Source organism: Marmota marmota, unplaced genomic scaffold, assembly GCF_001458135.2.
Source record: "Marmota marmota marmota unplaced genomic scaffold, marMar, whole genome shotgun sequence".
NCBI lineage: Eukaryota > Metazoa > Chordata > Mammalia > Rodentia > Sciuridae > Marmota > Marmota marmota.
Window position 1 is genome coordinate 28175066 of NW_026000211.1, and position 23646 is coordinate 28198711.

General features: G+C 35.9%; 1 protein-coding gene and 1 non-coding gene across 2 annotated transcripts; one reads left to right on the forward strand and one right to left on the reverse strand.

Moving 5' to 3' along the window:
- Positions 1-2389: 2389 nt before the first annotated feature.
- On the reverse strand, positions 2390-2462 carry Trnaa-agc. Its single transcript has one exon. It is a non-coding gene; the product is annotated as a tRNA-Ala (tRNA).
- Positions 2463-14301: 11839 nt separating this feature from the next.
- On the forward strand, positions 14302-16256 carry LOC107142734 (golgin subfamily A member 7-like). The gene has a single exon (XM_048791728.1). It carries the CDS (start codon positions 14426-14428, stop codon positions 14837-14839), a length of 414 nt encoding a protein of 137 aa, XP_048647685.1. The 5' UTR covers positions 14302-14425; the 3' UTR covers positions 14840-16256.
- Positions 16257-23646: the final 7390 nt, after the last annotated feature.

The following is a 23646-nucleotide window of genomic DNA, read 5'->3' on the forward strand; positions in this document are numbered from 1 at the left end:
ATCTTTTTAGTTTCTTGTGCCCCTTCCATGGAATGGCCTTGTCATTTGGTCTTCTGACAGAGGGAATGCCAGCTCTTAACTTCCCTGCCCTCCCCACCCCACCGCCTTACTCTATGCTCCATCAGTGGTCATCAGCTTACATATCATTTGTTAAGAGACATTTTTCTTGTTCTATTACATGGGGTCATGACTCTCTACTTTAGATCTCTTGCACTTTGTATTTATTACTGGCACTTATCATAGCTGTAATGAAATAGTTATATTGGTTAGGTATCCAAAGTCCCGATCATTATGTTTGTAAGCTTTTTTTTTTAGAGAATTTTTTTTTTAATATTTATTTTTTTAGTTTTTGGTGGACACAACATCTTTGTTTGTATGTGGTGTTGAGGATTGAACCCCAGCCGCCCGCATGCCAGGCAAGGGCGCTACTGCTTGAGCCACATCCCCAGCCCAATGTTTGTAAGCTTTATAAGGACAGTTTTACTCAAAAAACCATAGTCAACAGATATCTGCAAAAGTGAATGTATGCTAAGCTTTCAGTAAATATTTGTTAAATACATGATTGACATACATGACATACTGAGTACTGTTGTCATTGTCTAGAATACAGCAGATGCTTAATGAATATTTGTATTTTGAAAGAATCAATATTTTGTCTATTCAGAAAGAAAAGAGGAGATATATTGCATGGAGCCATATGTAGTAAATCACAGTGAGAGGAAACTATGAGCACAATGAAAACCCAGAAAGAAGGTGTGATGGACCATTGGAGTGTTCATCAGCTCACCAGAGCTTTTTTTTTTTTGTTTTAATTAGTTCTCTCTCTCTCTCTCTCTCTCTCTCTCTCTCTATATNCACATCCCCAGCTTTTTATATATATATATATATATATATATATATATATATATAATAAATAAGTAGATGTATTTAGTTAATTTATATATATATATATATATATATATATATATATATATATGGCAGTAGAGTATTCACCAGAGCTTTTAAGTGGAGAGTTTGTCAAGTTTTGCTTGTTCAGGGAGTATAAAGGACATTGTACTTGTGTTGGGATATGTGGTTCTTCTGCTTGTTAACTATGCAACTTCAGGAAACTACTTAACTCCATTTCCTAGAAAAGGAAGGACACAGGGATCTTCCCCCAACATGTCACATGTTGGTGAGAAAAGTATAAAAGTATTTTATAAGCTATAAATGGTAACATATGTATTATTATTATTATTATTATTATTATTATTATTAATAGTAGAGTAGTATTGGAGACTGAACCTAGGTGCCCTTCATCACCAAGTTCACATCTCCAAATCCTTTTTATATTTTATTTTGAGACACTGGGATTACAGGTCTGTGCCACTGTGCCTGGCTTGTATTATTATTTAACTGTGGAAGGAATTTATAGCATGTTGTTAGTAAAATAGTTCATATCAGTTCAGAAAGATGTCCAACCTCCTCTCCCAATTCCTCTCTATAGAGTGACCTATTCCTGCCAGTCATTGTGCATTGTTGTCCACCTAGATATGATTGATACATTGACTGGTCTATGTTAATTAACTGATCTACATATTCATACATATGCATATGAAAACATGTATAAAAGTATATTTGTAAACCTAAAAGTACAAATGAAATCATAATACTATTCAGCAGCACACTTATCTTCTTATTGTATATTTGTATATTTTCTTTTTGTACCAGGGATTGAACCCAGGGGTGCTTAATCACTGAGCTAAGTCACAAGTCTTTTATTATTTTTTTATATTTTGAAACAGGGTCTTTCTAAGTTGGTTAGGGCCTCACTAAGTTGCTGAGGTTTGCTTTGAACTTGTGATCCTACTGCCTCAGCCTCCCAAGCCACTAGTATTACAGGTGTACGCCATTGCGTATTTTTAATGATAGTTCATATGAAGTTCTTTCAACTACTACTTGTTATCTGTGTGTGCATCTGCTATGATTTATTTTATCTTTTCCACATTAATAGATGTCTAGCTTATTTCCATTTTTTAATGCTGCAATCATATTTCAGCAAACACCCTTGCTTAATTTGATCTCTTATCCTTTCTGCTTAAAATCATTTCCTACTTTTATACTCTTCATTTACATCCTCTCTCATGTTTCAGAAGCATGGTGCTTGTAGAATAGCAGTAGACTAAAGTTGATTTTACAATATTGCTTCTAGTTTCAGGGCAGTTTCAGAATTGTCTCTGGTGCAGATAGCCTCCCTACTTTGGCAAAGTTGGCCTGTTCACTGCATGAGAGTTTCTATCTTGTTGTCTTTGACCATTTATATCCTCTTCGTAAGCATGTCCTTTGTTAAAAAAAAATTATTCTTTAGTTGTAGTTGAGCGCAATACCTTTACTTTATTTATTTATTTTTATGTGGTGCTGAGGATCGAACCCAGGGCCTCGCGCGTGCTAGGCGAGTGCTCTACCACTGAGCCACAACCCCAGCCCTAAGCATGTCCTCTTAACCTATAAATCTCCTCTCTTATTTTTTCCTTCAAAACACAACTAGAAATCTCCTTCTTCCCACAAGTATGCACAGGCTAATTCAATTCCAATTTTTTAATATCATCAATTTTTTAGTTATTTTTTTAAAAAATAGGCATTTATAGAATCTTTATGGTGACCATCTCATTAACCACAAATAAATGAAGATATGAGTATTTGGTAAGATTTCCTTTAATTATTCATTGCTTACAAACTGCCACAGTCTAAATTAAGGATGAATGACAGGAGTGCTATAATTCATCTTTGAGAGTGCTACTGCCAAATTTTGACCAGTAAATAAAAATTTACATTTGCTACCACCAAGTGTGCATCACAGTTCAGGGCACTGTCTGTGAGAGGACCTGTTAAGTAGAGAAAGTAATGTGATATAGCTTTAAGTGGAATAAAATTTACCCTTTTAAGAGGTTTAGGAATTCCCTAATATCAGATCAATTCTGAAAGATTATGTGCTCACTGGAATGTGCAGGAATGGTACCTCATGAATATTTAAAAGATTGTGATCAGGGCAGTGAACCTGTTAGTCAACAGTGACATGCATGGTGACCAATTGTTGAGTGAAGCAACTGTGGAGGCATTGATAAGCTTTGTAAGAGACCACCGGGTCAGAGTTGTGACTGTGGTGTACCAATTGCTGTTTGTTCAATGCTATTTTGTCTTAGTAAACGTTCCTGTACAGATATAACCACCCAATTCTAGAATTCATAAGTGTGCCTCGAACAAAAAAAGATTTTATTTATTTATTTATTTATTTATTTGCTAACTAGCAAATCTTTCTAGAACAAAGGAAGCACACTTTCTTCTTTTGATGTGCTGTAACGTCTGTTACAGGCTGAGTAGCAGGTACTCAACAAATACTTCTCACTCAGTTGTCACAGACAACCATAAAAACCAAAATTCAAAAACCATACCAAACCAAACCAAAAAACAACATGACCCTCCCCAAAAGACCAACCCAAAACAAGACCAGATAGAAATGAGACTTCTTTCAACAAACTCCATTTGTTTGGGGTTGAATAAACAGTGTATGACAAATGCCAAGAGTATTTGGTTGACAACAGCAAACAGATCAATGCAGGAGGCAGCAGACAGTCTACCTACAGGCTATTAGAGTGACAGAGCCACAGGCTACAACAGCTTAGAAAAAACAGACACAAACTGAACAATTGGAACAAAACCAGCAAAATGACAACAAAATAAAGAAATGTTTATGACAGGTAGTGTTGTGTTTTCAATATATCATTGCATTTTATACTTCCACATTTTAATTCTTACAACAGTCCTGTAGGGGTAATTTATTATCTTCATTAATTTGTATATAAATAAGTGAATCTGGGAACTTTTATATAACTTAGTTGAGCCACACTGCGAGTAAGTAGCAGGAATGGAACTCTGACACTTTCCCATCTCATTCTTATATACATATTTTAAATATTATTTTCTACTGACCTCTCCATCTAGTGTCGTCAGGTAGAAAGCATTTTAGGGCTTTTTGGTCATATTGACACGATTAGACAATAGTAGCTGAAATATCTAAATGAATTCTTAACAAACAAAGTTTTGAAATCTAATGAAAGTATTCTAATAATTTGAAATTAATCCTCATTTGGATTGTTGGTCCACCAGCTTTGGGCTTCATTTCTCTTTCTAGACCTGTGTGCGTCATGGATGAAGTCTTTAAGGCTGTCTACCTGGTAGTGCCCATGGCTGTCCTGGAAGGGAGTGTCTAGCACAGGGATGTTGGGTGGCTATTGTTTGTCAGGAGGTTGGACACACCTTTGATGAAGGATCATTACCTACCCAGAATATCCTTATAATTTCCTGATGGGTCACTTACATTTTATCACTTCCTACTGGTCATTAGACCAGCTTTCAAAGACAGGGCCGGATGTGCAGGTGGACAACAACATAATTCTGGCAGGAAATAGCTGCTACTACTGCATCACTATGTGCTATTCTCTAAAGATACAAAGAGACTGTTTTACTAATCTTTTCTAAACTGATACTGCAGCTTCAAAGTGTTAAATTTGAAATCTCAAGAATAATTAAATGGATGGAAACAATTCTTTATAATTCAAGGGCATAAAAGGAAATAGTGGTCTGGATAATGTTAAAAATGGAACTCTATCTATCAGTCTCTGTCTGTCTATCTACCTATCTTTGTTTTTTCATGGTGCTGGGAATCAAACCTAGGGCCTTATGTATGCTAGGCAAGTGCTCTATCACTGAGCTATGCCTCCACCCCCAAACCCATCTGTATTTGACTTTGGTATACATTATATAATTTCTTCTGCCCAGCCAGTATACCCATCCTATTTATGTTTTATTTGACTGAGATTAAAATACATTTTCAGTTCATGAATATATCAAACCTGAATATTACTGATGGGTGATCAAACAAACATGGAATACCACTATGAAAAGTCTCTGCTAATTTGTGCTATTCTGAATTGATTGGTGGTTTTCTAGAAGGAGATTTATAAATAGCTCAGATAATATCTTTGTACACAAATCAGCCTATGATGATGGTCCTGCTCATTCGCAAGTACATGAAAATTTATAGACAGGATTCTAATGGGTATTATTTTGAGATTTTAGATATAGTAAAAATATCTGCCTCATATGTTTAGATTTAAAATTAAATAATATTCATAAAGTAATGTGAACAATTATTGGGGAGGAATCAGCAGGGAAGAATTACAGGATTAGTGAGAAAAACAATGTGGGATGCTAATGAGTTTGGAATGCATGTATTGAGCTTGCTTGGAGAAAAAAGCATAACAATTCATTTAGTACTGAGTTATGGAGAACTGTCTGTGTCTGAGGCAGTGTTTTAAGTGCTGGGAGGAGCAGTGACTAAAATAGTAAATCTGTGCATGATGGAACTTACATTCTAGGCAACATACAAAATGTTTTTATTCTCCTTAAAAAAATCAATTTTGCTAGTTTGTTGTTTTATTTTTGGCCTTATAAGGGAAGGGTTAATAGGGAGACACTGAATTTCATTTTTCTGTGGACATAGTTATCATCATGTATTTTCTATCTGTTTATCTCTTTCATAAGATTCTAAGGGGAAGACTGGTGATTAGTTAATTTTTCATTTCCACTCCACACCCAGCACAGTGCCTCCCTGCAAATAGCACAGAGTAAAAGTACACTTGCTGAATGGTCAGACAATTCCAGCAAATCATGGAATAATGGTCTTGTTATTTTGTAGTTACATTTCCATTCATTCAAAGATAGCAAATAATACAAAATGATAAAGATAAGCACCAAATTAGTGATATATAAATATGTACTATAAACATTCCATAGGATGAGTACTCATTTGTGATTACAATGATTAAAGAAGAGAGGAAATGAATCTAGCCTTAAATGATACATAAATTCAGGTAGAAAAAGAGGAGGAGAGCATTACTGATCGGTAATAGAAATTTTCTACTTGGAAGAATGCCTCAGAGCCTTTGGGTACTCTTCATTTCACTCCGTAGGCAATGGTAAATTAGTGAAGATTTCTACATAGAAGACGAACATGTAGTTTGGAAATGGTCTTCTGAGTTATACCTAGTGCTAGTGTCTGAGTTTAGAGCTTATAATCTGTACATATTTAATGAATCAGGTGGTTCACTTAGTAGACTTTCATCAGCCTTATTAAGGTGAAAATCAGAATACAAAGTATTGGAGTATGTCACCTGAGGTGAGGCTAAGTACTGTTAGGAAACTGGTATTTCTTTTGCACACATGAGGGTATGTTGTGGGTAGAGAAGAGGGGATCTGGAAGTGGGTTCCAAAAAATGAGACAAGTTCCAAAGTCACTGAGCCATATCCCTAATGAGATTTTACAGTCATGAACATAGTCTTACTAATCAACTATATTGTCTTTTAATCATACCCATTTGACATTATCATATAGAGGGACCAGGCCATGTTTTGTGAAGGACAAAACAGAGAGAAGAAAAAAAAAAAAGAAAAAAGAAAAAGGTAAAAAGAACAAATAAGAGTCTTATCCAGGTTATTGCGTACAGACAGCTCCTCAAATCCAAAGATAAAGTGCCCGGCAGGGTAGTTTTACTTTAGTGTCTTATAGGAAGAAGTAGAAAAGTTACAGCTGGGTGATTTACACTTGAGATTGCTTTGCTATCAGCTGCACAGGAAATGTTTATCTCTGTATCCAGCTAGTTTCAAGGAGACAAATAGTTCTAATCTCAATATGACAAAGGACAGGGCATTAGAAGGTCTGCATCTGTCCTTGTCAGTGGTTGTAGGCAAAAAAGGAAAAGTCTGTGTTTGTCCCTGTCTCAGGTCAACAGGGGAGTCCTTCTAAGTCTTACAGAGGTCGTGGGAAAAGTGGACAGTGAATCTTATCCACTTCATATGGGAAAAGGTAGTTCTTTTGGGTAAAGCCACTTCCTGGAACATGAGAGTGAAGGGATTTTGGAAGAAGAGGGTTAGGTGTATGTATCTTAACCATAGCTGGTTTTCAGAAGTGCAGAGCTCAGGTAATGTTCAGTATTGTCAGTTTTATTCTCTGGGCTGGCTGTAAAGCAAAGAACTACATTTTCAGACCACTTTCTACCAGTGACTAGATTAATGAGCATGCCTTCAACTAATTTCTTAGATGATAACTGATGATTGCATATATAACTCTGTAACAGGAAACTTATTTTTAATCTGAAAATAAATGTTACTGGAAAAGGTCATTTAAAGTTGATCTACTTGAGCTTGGCACAGTGGCTTGGGAGGCTGAGGCTGGAGGATAGCTGAAAGCCAGCCTAGGAATCTTAGGAAGGCCCTAAGCAACTCAGCAAGACTCTGTCTCTAAATAAAATATTAAAAAGGGCTGGGATGTGGCTCAGTGGTTAAGCATCCCTGGGTTCAATCTCCAGTACAAAAAAAAAAAAAGTGAACTTGAATGATGACAAAATTTAGTAGAAGAAAGAAAAAAAAAGTTCAAATGAATTCTATCTGGAAAATTGAAACTAAAAATGATGAAGATAAAATTATCATTTATCTAAAAAACAGTTTACATTATTATTTAATAAATACAGTACTTATCTAATCAATACAGTTTGTAATAGCAAGTATAAACTAATTTTAGAACAAAGATGAGATGAGATATTGATTTGGATCACTTTTTTGACATACTTATGTCACAGCCTTATTCAATAATATTGTTATTTGTGATTTTCATTGCCCTACTTTATAGAGGATACCATTTTTGAAAAATATTCAAATGTTTATCAGTTTTCTGAGGTATCTTTCAATCCTTCAATATTCATTTTATTCTTTTTTGAAGCACCCGAATATCTTTTTCTTCTTCATTTGATAGATGTCTGATTCTATTGGGTGTTTATTTTCAATGGCTTTGCTTAAAGGATTCAGGTAGCCCTAACCCTTCTCTAACATTAGACTTTTGAAGGATATGTGATGTTACTCTGAAGTTAATTTAAATTGAATTTATTTTATTGCTTGATATTTAAAACAAAAACATTGACCTAGTATATTGGTTGAGTACAAATTGTATTGGTTCTATAGGAAATATTTCCTTTACCTTATAATGACCCTTATTGTTTTATACTAATCATGGAGAAGCCAGAGAAGAAAACTCCAATAAACCTCTGTTATATGCTTTATTTAATTTAATTCTCACTTCAACTCCATGAGGCAGGTACTATTATATTATTATACTCAATATTCAAGTGACAGAATGACGTCTTTGATAATGTGCAATTTTCCCTAAGTCACAGAGTTACCAAATAGCAGGGCATGAACTCAGGAGGGTTTAATAACAAAATTATACTATTCTTTTTAACAAAGGAAATTATCTTTTTTTTAAAAGAGAGAGTGATAGAGACAGAGAGAGAGAGAATTTTTTAATATTTATTTTTTAGTTTTCGGTGGACACAACATCTTTGTTTGTATGTGGTGCTGAGGATCGAACCTGGGCCACACGCATGCCAGTCGAGCGTGCTACTGCTTGAGCCACATTCCCAGCCCCAAGGAAATTATCTTAATTAATCCCTTCTATAAAGTTGTGGAGTAAAATAATTGAAAATGTTAATTAGAAATGAGATAGTGAATTCATAAACTGTTAAGACTTGTAGAGATCTTAAAATATGAAAATATTCTGATTTGTAAAGAATGACTATGAACTCTTCTAAACCAATAACATATTTTCTTAATTCTGAACCTGCAGGCTCTGAACATCTGTGGAAACCAAGGCAACAGTAGTATAAGAGTGTCTGTGGCCCCTTCTTGTCCCAACACTGTCTCTGTCTTGCACCATGAAGGGCTTTGCTTGTGGGCATGTGAACACCCCAGTCAAACTCCCTCCTCACCTTTGCCCACAGGTGACCTTGGCCACTCTAAGGCTTAGGGTTGTGTATATCAGTGGCTGAAGTCATCCTGTGAAGGATCATGGTCACTTGTTAGAAATGAAAATTCAAGCCCCACCAAGATCTACTGAGTCATAGTCTACTTTTTTTTTTTAAACTTATTGAAGGAATTTCTTTATTTGTTCTCTCAAACATAGTCTGTTTCTCTACAAAATCTCAGATGATTTCTGTGCACATTAGAGTTTGAAAACCTCTGCCCCAAAGTGGGACATTGAGGTGTGGGGCCTTCATCCCTTAGGTTTAAGGGCAATACCATTAAAAGGTTCACCTTATCTCTTCACCTTGGAAAGGATTGAAAAGTTTCTGGCCAATTGTCAGTTCTTCTGAGTTTCTTGTTGGACTTAAGCACCTTTCCAATTATAACTCATTTCATATATTGAATAAAGATGACTTAATTTGAAGAATTAATTTTATAATTTGGTAGAATTTGAATTAGAATTTGATGCTTGGAATTCATCCCACTACACCCTACCCTATTCTACTTTGTCCAGATCTATTTCAACATCTAATTGCACCAAGATGACTATTTCTTCTGTGAAGCCTGTCTCAATTTCCCTGAGGAAGATCTTTCCATTCTAATCTTATCATCCTTAATAAGAACCACTGGTATTCCATTTACTCCATTTTTATCTAGTTGCACACTTGAATTTTCGACTATACTATCAGAGTTGGGGGGGGGGGATCCAAGTCCTATCCATCTTTGGATCCTCCATTATTTAACTTATATTTTCAACAAATGTGTGTTACATTAAATCAGGACCTTTTAAGTTTATTATTAGTGGCTTCTGCAATGCTGTACTGGTGCTAAGAAAAAAATTAAAATAGTCCCCCCCCCCTTTTTTTTTGTGGTGCTGGAGATTGAACCTAGGACCTTGTTCATATGAGGCAAGTACTCTACCAGCTGAGCTATATCTCCAGCCCTAGTTCTGCTATTTTAATGAAGATAGATTTCATTCATAGACCTTATCACATAAGAAAGTGTACATCTTTTGTATTTTCAAATGAAATTGTGCTTATGTCTGTTCTGCTGGTTGTGAGGAGACATAAATGCTATGGTAAAAATGTTCTTTGTTGGGAATCTGTTAGCAGGTAGTCGTAATTTTGTCAGTGATCCACCCTGCTGAGTGTAATAGTGTTCAAACGGAGGAGCTTTAACTTGGGAAATGAACATCAGAACACCAGTTATCATCAATTTTGCATGAAACTTGGTGGGCTCTGAACTACCAAGCACAATCATTTAAATTATATACTTCTGTTGTTAACAATTATTATTGGCAATGAGCAAAACATGTGTGGTAAAGAGTTTTAAAAATACTTCTGCATATTTTTCAAATGTTTGGGCTTTGACAAGAACTTATTTTAAAAAAATTCAGATCCTTTTCCTTTCCATATGTTGAGTGAAAACACACATACACGTTACAAAACAAAAGAAACTCATCCTCACATACAGAATAGAAACCAAAACAAATTCAACCATACAGAAGATGGTGGTGAAGAGAAAGGAAACAGAGGGCAGCCACAGAGAGTTCTCTCTCTTTACCTTCATTCTTGTCATCCGGGCTAGTGTAGATGGAAGCCAGGGTAAATAAGGAAAAGATAACAAAAGCCAGTAAAATGAATGCCACTTCTAGGTTGGTGAATGGAAGCTCCATGAACCACCAAAAGCTTCTTCACCTACAGTAGAAAACAAACATTGGCTTAGCATACTGTAATCCAAAGACACTTGCAGAGCAATTATTATTTTAGAATCAAGTATATGTGAGTGAGACTTGTTAAAACTTACTAAAATCCTTATATGTACCTGAAACAATGTATTTCCCACTGGCAAAAATGGAGTAGTGCTATCAATTTTTTTTTTTTTTTGACACCAGGGATTGAACCTGGGGTGTTTACCACTGGGCCACATCTTTACCCCTTTAAAAAAAATATTTTATTTCGAGATGGGGGTCTCACTGACTTGCTTAAGGCCTCTCTAAATTGCTGAGTTTTGCTTTGAACTTATGATCCTCCTGCCTCAGACTCCCAAGCTGCTGGTATTACAGGTGTGCACCATTGTGGCTGGCCTAATTTTTAAAAAAAATTGGCATAATTGAATTTCCACCTCATTAAGTACATGGGAAAAGAACATGAAAGACTGAAAGGCAGAATCAATGTATGTTTACATAACTTTGTGAGAGTAAAGATAGGGTATATTTCATTTTTTGAAGGAAAAAATAGTAATGTTGATATCTGGCTATGACTATACACAGGTTGAGGGTAAAATCTCTTTGGTTTTTGACCTGAAATTTCCTGGAATCTGTGAGCCAGGTTGTCAACATACAACACCTTTTAATGTACTGAAACCTTGTATCATAGTTTTTAGCAATCTCCACTGGCTTAAACTAGAAATCTAAACCACATAAAGATAATGTGTTAACAATTCATCCATGAAAATTTTGATTTCAGACCCCCCAAAATAGAGCTCATGTATTTAGAAAAAAAAAAAAAAAACTTTTAAAATGTTTTGGTGAATAAGATCTTTTTGAGCAAGACACAAACTATAAAAAAAAATAATAGGTTTAAAAGCATAAAAATATTTTAATATCTGAAAAATAAAGCAGACACGGCAAAGTTAAAGACAAGAAACAGACTTAAGATAATAGAATATATGTTACATCTATTTAAATATTTTTTCTTTATTTCTAATAAGTTTAAACACTTGGGTATAGAGATCCATATAATGCATAATCAGACACTGATTACATATTTTGGATATGGCCATGTATAAGTAAGTATCTGCAAATAGGTAGGAAGTTACAAATGCTCAAATAGAAACTGGGCAAAGAATATGAACGAATAATTCAAAGAGCAAACCATATAAACAATCAACACTTAAAAAATGTTCAACCCCACTAGAAATCAGGAAAAAGCCAACTTAAACATGAAATCATATTTTTAACTTCAAGTTGGGGAAAAGAAATTGAAAAAGAGTGTTTAGTAAAGAATCAAGGAAACAGACCTTTATATATAGTATTGTATACATGCAAATCCTAGGGAAATTTTTGAAATAATAGTATTTTGAAATTTTATAGATCATTCAAGAACTCTCCTTATAGAAATTTTTCCATGAAAAATATCTATACCTGTGTGCAAAGTTATATTTATAAAAATCTTTTCTGCTGCATTGTTGATAATGATGAAAAATGAGAAAGAAACCAAATGTGCACCCACTGAAGAGTAGTCAGTCCCTTGAATGGTGGTAGAGACATATTCTAAAACATTACACTGTCATTAACCAGAATAAGCTTAGACCAACATGCACTGGTATGGAAAAGTCCCAAGACACACTTTAACCCCCTTGATGGTATCCTTTATATTTCACATTTTGAAATGTACATTCCTATATCACATAAATTGGTGTCCAAGATTTTGTTCTACAGAAACAGAAAAGCTATCACCATCTAAGCAATATCTCCAAAACTACTATGGAATGTTAAATAAATAAATAAATAAATAAAATTTTAAAAGGCAAAAATTAAAAATATCAGAAATCTGTACAAAACCAGAATATTTTAAAGAGCTCACTCATCCCTCACCCAACCCTGTTCTGCTACAGGAATACAGAAGATTGTAATTAAGAAAAATAAATAAATAATCTAGAGACTGTGATGAGGTCATCTTGAAAACACATTCAGAGGAAGCTGAAACCTTAGAGGAAAGACTCTGAAAAATTATTAACCTGAAATAAACAGTGGATGAAGAATTTAAGATGAGTTACAGTGCAAAGATGTGAAGTCTCTCTTTCTCTAGGTGTATGTAGAATTTTAATTGTCTCTTCTACATCTGTAAAGGTTTAAATATTTGGCATTTGTCTAAGTACTGGGTGTGGTGGCACATGCCTGAAAAAGAGTATCACTTTTATTTTATTTTATCATTTTATAATTTTTAGCAATGCCCATTGGCTTAAGCCAGGAAGCTTGTACTGTTGTGTTGTGATCAGTTAGGAATTCCAACATCAGTATAAGCACTGGATGGAAAAAAATCCCCAGCTTTATTTGTCTAATCACACTGATGGCCCAGAGTTGGGGTAACTGATGGAAGCATCAGTTATTTCTTAAGTCATGTGGTCCACTGTTGATTTTGAGATTAATTCAAAGACCAAAGGCAAAGTTTAAATTTGGAACTGAGTCTCTTCTATTATCTTTCCTTCTTTTTTTTTTTTTTTGGCGGTGCTGGGGATTGAACCCAGGGGTTTGTGCATGCTAGGCAAGTACTCTACCAACTGAGCTATTTCCCCAGCCCCTCAGTCTGTAAGACATTGCTTCCATCTTGGGGCACCACAACTATTATCTCGAGTTACCTTGGCTATTACAGTGACCACCTTTAGTTGTAGTAGCATACATTGAGGGACACCAGGGTCTGGAAGCCCAACATCAAGGTAAGGTACAGCCAATCTGCACAGGTACTACAAGAATATAGGGTAGAAACTGTAATATTCTCAGATCCACACTGCAAGAAAGGAAGACACCTAGACAACATGAAAAAACAAGGGAGGAAAGTGCCCCAAATAGATCAGGATACTATAATAATAGAACCCATAGACAGCAAAGTTGATGAAATCTCAGAGAAGGAGTTTAGAAGGTTCATAATTAAAATGATCTGTGAATTAAAGAATGACATAAATGAGCAAATACAGGCAAAAATTGATCACTCCAACAAAGAGATAAGAGAGCAAATACAGGTAGCAAAACATTACTTCAAGAAAGAGACAGAGGGCTGGGATTGTGGCTTAGCGGTAGAGCGCTCGCCTAGCACAGGCGAGACCCGGTTCGATCCTCAGCACCATGTAAAAATAAAGGCATTGTGTTGTGTCCATCTATACCTAAAAAAATACATAAATATTAAAAAAGAAAGAGATAGAGACTCTAAAAAAAAATCAGAAATCCTTGAAATGAAGGATACAATAAACCAAATTTAAAACTCAATAGAAAACATAATCAACAGACTAGAACTCTTGGAAGAAAGAATGTCAGATAATGAAGACAAAATATACAATCTGGAAAATAAGATTGATCACACAGTGAAGATAGCAAGAAACTATGAACAGAACATCTAAGAATTATGGGACAGCATCAAAAGACCAAATCTAAGTGTTTTTGAGATAGAGGAAGGCACAGAGTTTCAAACCAAAGGAATGCACAATCTCTTCAATGAGATAATATCAGAAAATTTCCCAAGCATAAAGAACAAATTGGGGCGACCGCAGCTGGAGGGCAGGAGAGGCGGGTTGGTGATTCCCGGGCAAACCGGGATGTGGGGGGTGCGGGGCCTGGGCAGGGGCGGTAGCTGAAAGCCCCCTGGGACAGCATGGGTGAAGGGGAGCGGAGAGGGGGAGGCCTTGGGCTTCTTTGGGTGGTGGGTGGGTCCGAAGGGTAGGCGGGCCAGAGTCCCGGGTCCAGGCCGGGGATCTGACCCATGGTGCCCCCTCCCCCACTCCCCGAACTCGCAGCGCCGCCGGTCCTGTCCTCGCCATGAGGCCGCAGCAGGCGCCGGTGTCCGGGAAGGTATTCATTCAAGGAGACTACAGCAGTGGTACACGCTGCCAGTTCCAGACCAAGTTCCCCTCGGAGCTGGAGAACCGGATTGATAGGCAGCAGTTTGAAGAGACAGTTCGAACTCTATATAACCTTTATGCAGAAGCAGAGAAGCTTGGGGGCCAATCGTATCTTGAAGGCTGTTTGGCTTGTTTAACAGCATATACCATTTTCTTATGTATGGAAACTCATTATGAGAAGGTTCTGAAGAAAGTCTCCAAGTATATTCAAGAACAGAATGAGAAGATATATGCTCCCCAAGGTCTCCTCCTGACAGACCCTATTGAGAGAGGACTTCGAGTTATTGAAATTACCATTTATGAAGACAGAGGCATGAGCAGTGGAAGATAAACCATAAAATTAAAGATCCCACATCCAGCTGGGACCCTCATCTACCCACTGGCTGATCACAGAGTGTCCCTACCTCCTCTCCAGAGCATCATTCCTTTGTATCTGCTGCCAGAGCCACGGTGCCATTTACTCCAAGGACTAACTTTCTAAAATTCCACACCTGGAGTGACCTCTAGTCGCTCAGCATCCACTTTGTGTCTTTAAATTGTGTAGGATTCTGTAATCTTTTGATTCGTTTCTGAGAAAACACAATGAAGCATTTCACATTTTTTTATTCAAAGTGATTATAAAATATGCAATTGGTCAGCCCAATGCAAAGTTTTATTTATTTCTTACTTGCCACCAGTACCATGAAATCTATTCATTCCTTGGGCCAATTTTCCAGGTGGCTTTAGACTTCAACGAGTTTATATTAGTGAATGTTCAGTCTTATTCCCCCAAATTAATAAATGGCTTTTTTCCAGGTGAGGGATAGACTGTGTCTGTGGTTATGCTGATGCATTTCCCAGATTTCAAAGAACTGCCAGTTTTGCCATGATTCAAATCTTGAGATTGATTTCTGTTGTTCAGTTTTCAAACCGAAACTCATTGAAAAAATACTGTATAATGTTATTTGTTTTACTATAGCAGTTATATCTAATTAAAGCAGTATTGAATGCAATTTCCAGTTATTTTATTTGGAGCCTTTTATGTTATTATTGCATTACCTTGAATGTTGGAAAGATGTGGTATGTGTTGCTTGTTCATTACACAAATAAGTAAGCACAATAAAGTGGATGCTAAACCATCAAACACATATGTCCCTGCTGTGTCCCTGAATGTGTAATAAGCAAGTATAGTAAATATTTTAATTATAGTTTTGTTATAAATATAACTTATGAGAAAAAAATTTGATAGGCATAATACTGTATATTGCTAATTTTTACCCTACTGGCAACTTTATGATTTATAGATTCCTCATACAGCCTCTTACAGTATTCAGTGCACAGAAATCTTATATTTGGTTTCAAATAAGTTAAGTGACTTCCAAGTTAAACTCTTAAGTCTGAATCAGTACTTCTAGCTCTTCTTTTGTCTGTATGTTCCTAGTGTTTGGGTTTCTTATGCTCCTCATTCTTTTCTGGGTTTGAGAGCACTGTATTTGGGAGAAAGTTAAGAAATATATTAGGAGAGAACGAAGCAGTTAAAAGTTTTACTTTCAGAGATATTGTAGGTGCTAATACTGGATTTAACCTTTCAGATGTAATTTCTTTTCTGGATGTGGTAGTTATTCAATAAATCCCATAGGTCTGTGTAATATTTTAATTGTATAAAACTTTGTTACTTTATAGCCTCTTATAGTGTGTCTGCCTTTTAAACCCATTGCAATAACTTTGCTGAAATATTAACACATTAGTAAAACTTTTCTTAAACAAAACAACAACAACAACAACAAAAAAGAACAAATTGGAAAACCAAATACAAGAGGCTTACAGGACACCAAACATACAAAATTACAGCAGATCTACACAAAGGCACATTGTAATGAAAATGCCTAACATACAGAATAAGGATAGAATCTTAAAAGCCACAAGAGAGAGGAATCAGATCACATATAGGGGGAGACCAATTCATATCTCAGCAGATTTTTCAACCTAGACCCTCAAAACCAGGAGATCATGGAACAACATATACCTAGCTCTGAAAGAAAATGGATGCCAACCAAGAATCTTATATTCAGCAAAATTAAGCTTTAGATTTGATGATGAAATAAAAACCTTCCAAGATAAACAAAAGTTAAAAGAATTTACAACTAGAAAGCCTGCACTACAGAACATCCTCAGCAAAATATTCCACAAAGAGGAAATGAAAAACAATGGTGAGAATCATCAGAGGGAAGTATTTAATATAATATTTAATATTTAATAAATTTAATCAGAGTAGAAACCAAGTCACGTTAAATACTAAAACAAAAATGACTGGGAATACAAATCATGTCTCAATAATAACCCTGAATGTTAATGGCTTAAAATAACCAATCAAAAGACATAGACCAGCAGATTGGATTAAAAAAAAAAAAAGACCCAACAATATGCTGCCTCCAAGAGACTCATCTCATAGGAAAAGACATCAACAGACTGTAGGTGAAGGGTTGGGAAAAATCATACCAACCACATGGACTGCAGAAGCAAACAGAGGTTTCCATCCTCATATCAAATAAAGTAGACTTCAAGCTAAAGTCAATCAAAAAGGATAAAGAAAGACACTACATACTACTCAAGGGAACTATACACCAACAAGACTTAACAATTATAAATATATATGCCCCAAACAATGGAGCGTCTATGTTCATCAAACAAACTCTTCTCAAATTCAAGAGTCAAATAGACCACAACACAATAATTTTGGGTGACTTTAACACACCTCTTTCATCACTAGATAGATCTTACAACAAAAGCTGAACAAAGAAACTATAGAAGTAAATAATATAGTCAATAACTTAGACTTAACTGACATACATAGAATATTTCATCCTTCAATGAGATAATACACTTTATTCTCAGCAGCACATTGATCCTTCTCTAAAATCGACCATATATTTTGCCACAAAGCAACTCTTAGCAAATATAAAAAAGTAGAGATACTACCCTGCATTCTATCAGATCATAATGAAATTAAATTAGAAATCAACAATAAAATAAGAAAAGCTAATCCAACACCTGGAGACTAAATAATGTGCTACTGAATGAACAATGGGTTGCAGAAGACAGGAAGTAATTAAAACCAGAGCTGAAATCAATGAAATTGAAACAAAAGAAACAATTGAAAAAATTGACAGAACAAAAAGTTGGTTCTTTGAAAAAATAAATAAAACTAACAGACCCTTAGCCATACTAATGAAGAGAAGGAGAACGCTCAAATTACTAACATATGTGATGAAAAAGAAAATATCACAACAGACACTACAGAAATACAGAAGATAATTAGAAATTATTTTGAAAACTTGTACTCCAATAAAATAGAAAATATCGAAGGCATTGACAAATTTCTAGAGTCATATAATTTGCCCAATATGAATCAGGATGATATACACAATTTAAACAGATCAATTTCAAGTGACAAAATAGGAGACACCATCAGAAGTCTACCAACCAAGAAAAGCCTAGGACCGGGTAAACACATAGCTGAGTTCTACAAGACCTTTAAAGAAGAACTAATACCAATACTCTTCAATTTATTTCAGGAAGTAGAAAAAGAGAGTGCACTTTCAAACTCATTCTATGGGGCCAATATCACCCTGATTCCAAAACCAGGCAAAGACACATCAAAAAAAGAAAACTTCAGACCAATATTTCTAATGAACATAGATGCAAGAATTCTCAATAAAATTCTGGCAAGTCAGATATAAAAACATATCAAAAAGATGGTGCACCACAATCAAGTGGGATTAATTTCAGGGATGCAAGGTTTGTTCAGCACACAGAAATCAATAAATGTAATTCATCACATCAATAGACTTAAAGATAAGAATTATAAGATCATCTCCATAGACACAGAAAAAGCATTTGACAAAATACAGCATCCCTTCATGTTCAAAACACTAGAAAAATTAGGGATAACAGGAACATATCTCAACATCATAAAGGCTATCTATGCTAAGCCCCAGGCCAACATCATTCTGAATGGAGAAAAATTGAAGGCATTTCCTCTAAAAACTGGAACAAGACAAGGATGCTCTCTTTCACCACTTCTATTTAACACAGTTCTTGAAACACTGGCCAGAGCAATTAGACAGATGAAAAAAATTAAAGGGATACACATAGGAAAAGAAGAACTCAAATTGGCACTATTTGCTGATGATATGATTCTATACCTAGAAGACCCTAAAAGTTCCACCAGAAAACTTCTAGAACTAGTAAATGCATTCAGCAAAGTAGTAGGATATAAAATCAACACTTATAAATCAAAAGCATTTGTATATCAGTGATAAATCCTCAGAAATGGAAACGAGGAAAACTACCCCATTTACAATAGCCTCAAAAACAAACAAACAAACAAACAAAAAAAGGAATACTTGGGAATCAAAAGCAGTGAAAGATCTATATAATGAAAATCATAGAACTGTAAAGAAAGAAATCAAAGAAGACCTTAGAAGATGGAAAGATCTACCTTGCTCTTGGATGGGCAGAATTAATATTATCAAAATGATTACACTACCAAAAGCACTATACAGATTTAATGCAATTCTGATCAAAATCCCAATGACATTCCTCATAGAAATAGAAAAGGCAATCATAAAATTCATCTGGAAAAATAAGAAACTCAGAATAGCTAAAGCAATCCTTAGCAGGAAGAATGAAGCAGGTGGCTCACTGTACCAGATCTGAAACTATACTACAGAGCAATAGTAACAAAAACAGCATGGTATTGGCATCAAAACAGACTGCTAGACCAATGGTACAAAATAGAGGACACAGAGACTAACCCACAAAATTACAATTATCTTATATTAGACAAAGGAGCCAAAAATGTACATTGGAGAAAAGATAGCCTCTTCAACAAAGGGTGCTGGGAAAATTGGAAATCCATATGCAACAAAATGAAATTAAACCCCTATCTCTCACCATGCACAAAAGTCAACTCAAAATGGATCAAGAACCTAGGCATAAAACCAGAGACTCTGCGTCTAATAGAAGAAAAAGTAGGCCCTAATCTCCATCATGTGGGATTAGGCCCCAACCTCCTTAATAAGACTCCTTTGGCACAAGAATTAAAATCAAGAATCAATCAATGGGATGGATTCATACTAAAATCTTCTTCTCAGCAAAAGAAACAATCAGTGAGGTGAATGGAGAGCCTATATCTTGGGATCAAATCTTTAATCCTCACACATCAGATAGAGCACTAATCTCTAGGGTATATAAAGAACTCAAAAAGCCAAACATAAAAAACCCAAATAACCCAATCAATAAATGGGTCAAGGATCTGAACAGACACTTCTCAGAGGATGATATATAATCAACAAATATATGAAAAGATGTTCATCATCGCTAGCAATTAGAGAAATGCAAATCAAAACTACTCTAAGATTTCATCTCACTCCAGAATGGCAGCTTTCAAGAATACAAACAACAATAAGTGTTGGCCAGGATGTGGGGAAAAAGATACACTCATACATTGCTGGTGGGACTGCAAATTGGTACAGCTAATATGGAAAACAGTATGGAGATTTCTTAGAAAATTGGGAATGAAACCACAATTTGACCCAGCTGTTCCTCTTCTCGGCCTATACCCATAGGACTTAAAAATAGCATACTACAGGGACAAAGCCACATCAATGTTTATAGCAATAAAATTCACAATAGCTAAACTGTGGAACCAACCTAGGTGCCCTTCAATAGATGAATGGATTAAAAATGTGGCATAGGGGCTGGGATTGTGGCTCACCTAGCACAGGCGGGACCCGGGTTCGATTCTCAGCACCACATAAAAATAAAGGCATTGTATTGTGTTCATCTACAAAAAAAGATTCATTCTCTCTCTCTCTCTCTCTCTCTCTCTCTCTCTCTCTCTCAAGAATAATGTGGCATATATACACAATGGAATATTACTCAGCAATAAAGGAGAATAAAATCATGGTATTTGCAGGTAAATGGGTGGACTTAGAGAAGATAATGCTAAGCGGAGTCAGCCAATCTCAAAAAACCAAACGCTGAATGTTTTCTCTGATATAAGGAGGCTGACTCATAGTGCAGTAGGGAGGGGGAGCATGGGAGGAATAGACAACCTCTAGATAGGCAGAGGGGTGGGAGGGGAAGGGAGAAGACATGGGGTTAGAAATCATGGTGGAATGTGATGGACATTGTTATCCAATAATACATGTATAAAGACAGGAATTGGTGTGAATATACTTTGTATATAACCAGAGATATGAAAAATTGTGCTTTATATGTGTAATAAGAATTGTAATGCATTCTGCTATCATATGTAAATTAAAAAAATTAATTAAAAATATTTTTCATCTGCAGTTGGTTGAATCCATGGCTGTGGAACTTGCCTGTATGGAGGGCATATGAACTCCAACAACTCTCCTTATGTCTTGTTTCCTTCTGTGAAGGTAGAGATTTTTGAGGGCACAGTCTCCCTCTTTTGCCCTTTCTGTGGCATCTATCATGATTTTTGCCCTGAGAAGGTTAAAGTCTAGAGTTGGAAAGAGGCAATTAAAAGACTGATAGCACTCATTAAAAAAACTAAACACACACACACAGTTGTGTGCATGATAAATATAAGAGAAAAATATGATGCTAGTTCAGGAAGTTGGAGGGGAAGCTGTGGAGGAAGTTGGGACTTTAAACTTGGCATTATGAAGCTTCATCTTTCAGTAGAGGGGAAAGGCTTAGTCAATCTAAAGAGAATGGATTCAGGTTTCAGTCCACATGTCTTGAGCTTGGCATCATGGTAAGTTGCTTGGGTGTTGAAGTGGGGTGATGAGAGGAGAAGGAAGCAGGGCAGGACTCATGGGTGACACGAAATGAGCACCCATGGCCAGACACTGCTTCAATAGCTTCACATCTATTCACTCTTTTAATCCTCACGACAATACTAAAGCCATGTACCATTATGGTCTCTGTTTCGTGAATGGGGGGAACTGAAGCACAGCAGGTGGGATTCTTTCCTTAAATTATAATACCAGTGGATGGCAGAGTTAGAGTATTAATAGTAGCAGTCTGGTTCCTGAATCCATACTTTTTTTTTTTTTTTTCCTTCTTCTAGGTACTAGGGATTGAACTCAGGGTTCTGCACATGCTCTTCCACCAAGCTTTTTTTATTTTTTATTTTGAGACAGGATCTTGCTAAGTTGCCAAGACTGGCCTTAAACTTACAGTACTCCTACCTTAGCCTCCCGAGTAGCTGAGCTCAACGCATGTGCCATTATGTCCTTCCCAGAATCCTCAATTCTTAGTTGATATACTTTATTAACATTCAATTAGCCAATCAGCCAATTAACAAATCAACCAACAAAACAAACTACAACCCACTCTAATAATGAGAATTATAATTGGCATGTGGGTTTATTGGAAGAGATTTTGATATTAGGTAGCAGGAGAGGATACAGTTGGTTAGGCAAAGGATTGAAAGATTCCAATGCCAAGGTGAGTGGTTGGTCTTGATCCAAATGGTATTGGAAGGTGATATAAGGTCTTTAGTAGTACAGGATATGATGAAGCAGTGTTTGAAAATATTAATTGCATATCCATGTGCAGGGTAGACTGAAGGGAAAAAAGAAGATAATTTGAAAATATCTCTATGAGATTTTTAGCCCTGTATTAGGATTTTAGCTATTGCTAAAATTAGAAGGAACTGCAGGAGGATTTTGGCAGTTTATGGGCTAAACAGAGTGCAGAGGGTACCCTAATACTAATTAAAATGAAGTGCAAGGAGGAAGATGGAGATGAGAATCTCTGGAGAAAAGATCATAGAATCATGTGTGAATTAAATATAGAGAAAATTAATCCCCTTACTTCCTTGTGGGTAGGTGAGATCTAGATTTATTCTCATACATTGTGCAGTCCAGCAGTGTTTCCAAATTCGGTTGATCATGCTTATGTTTCTTCAGGTAATGTTAAGACTGTCAATTCTACTAAGGTATCTGAGAGAACAGAAATTATTTTCATTGCTAATATTCTGTGAAATTTCCTCACGAAGAAATAAAAAGAGGAAAAACAAAAAATAAAAAGACATGGTGCCACCTGGTGGTGTCTTAGTGCTGTAAGTTGGTGAAAGAAAAGAGATGGCTTCCCAAACTCCACAGAGATTTCACTGTACATATGTGGTACCACATGCTCATGCAAACTGGCTTCACATGCTCTCTGGTTTTGCCCCAGCCTGGAACATACACTGATTTTAACATAACTGTTTATGAAAAGAGGCAGCTATTCATATTTTCTGGCCACCCAGATCGTATGCAGTGAGCTACTTCTAGTTCATCGTCCTGCATGCTGTCATTCTAGGCATAATAAATAAAATTCTAGGCATAATAAATAAATACAAACCAAAGTAGCAACCTGTGGATTTGCAGTAGAAATTGAAAGTTGGGTGAAAAAACACAGTGGGTAATGTTTTCAGACACGAACTTAATCACCTCCTCGTGTAGTACTTCAGGGTAAAAAGCCCTAATCAGTAGTTACCACTATGCCCTTAATTCCAAAAAAGGTGATTCCATCACCATCTTTTCGATATGAAAATTAGTTAAAATTTATTATCTTGGGGATGAGGGGTGTAGCTTGGTGGTAGAGTGTGTGCTTAGTGTGCCTGAGGCTCTGGTTTGATCTCCAAATAAGAATACCGTCTAATAGTAGAATGAATTGGACATAACTTTCCTATGCTCATATATGAATACATGACTAGTGTAACTCCTCACCATGTTCAACCACAAGAATGGGAACTTAACTGGAATAATTTATACTCCATGTTTGTATAATATGTCAAAATGCACTAATAATGTATATCTAAAAAGATAAAATAAAAAGATATTTTCTAAGCACAAACATGATGCTCCTGGCGTTGCCTACACTGTCCCCATTCTGGAGTATCATTGTGGGTGCATCTGAAAAACAGTTGACTGTGCAACCTGAATTTTTTCCTGAGTTGTATACCTGTAGTCAGTTCTCTGGATACCTTTCTCCATCTCTGCTTACTTAATAATGATGAATAATGTACCACCTGTTCCCTGCAGCTTCTCAAGGGGTTAGGACTACCTGCAATTACTATTTAGCAGCAAATTGTGGATAAAGTATATCCATTTTTACATGATAAAATATCTTACT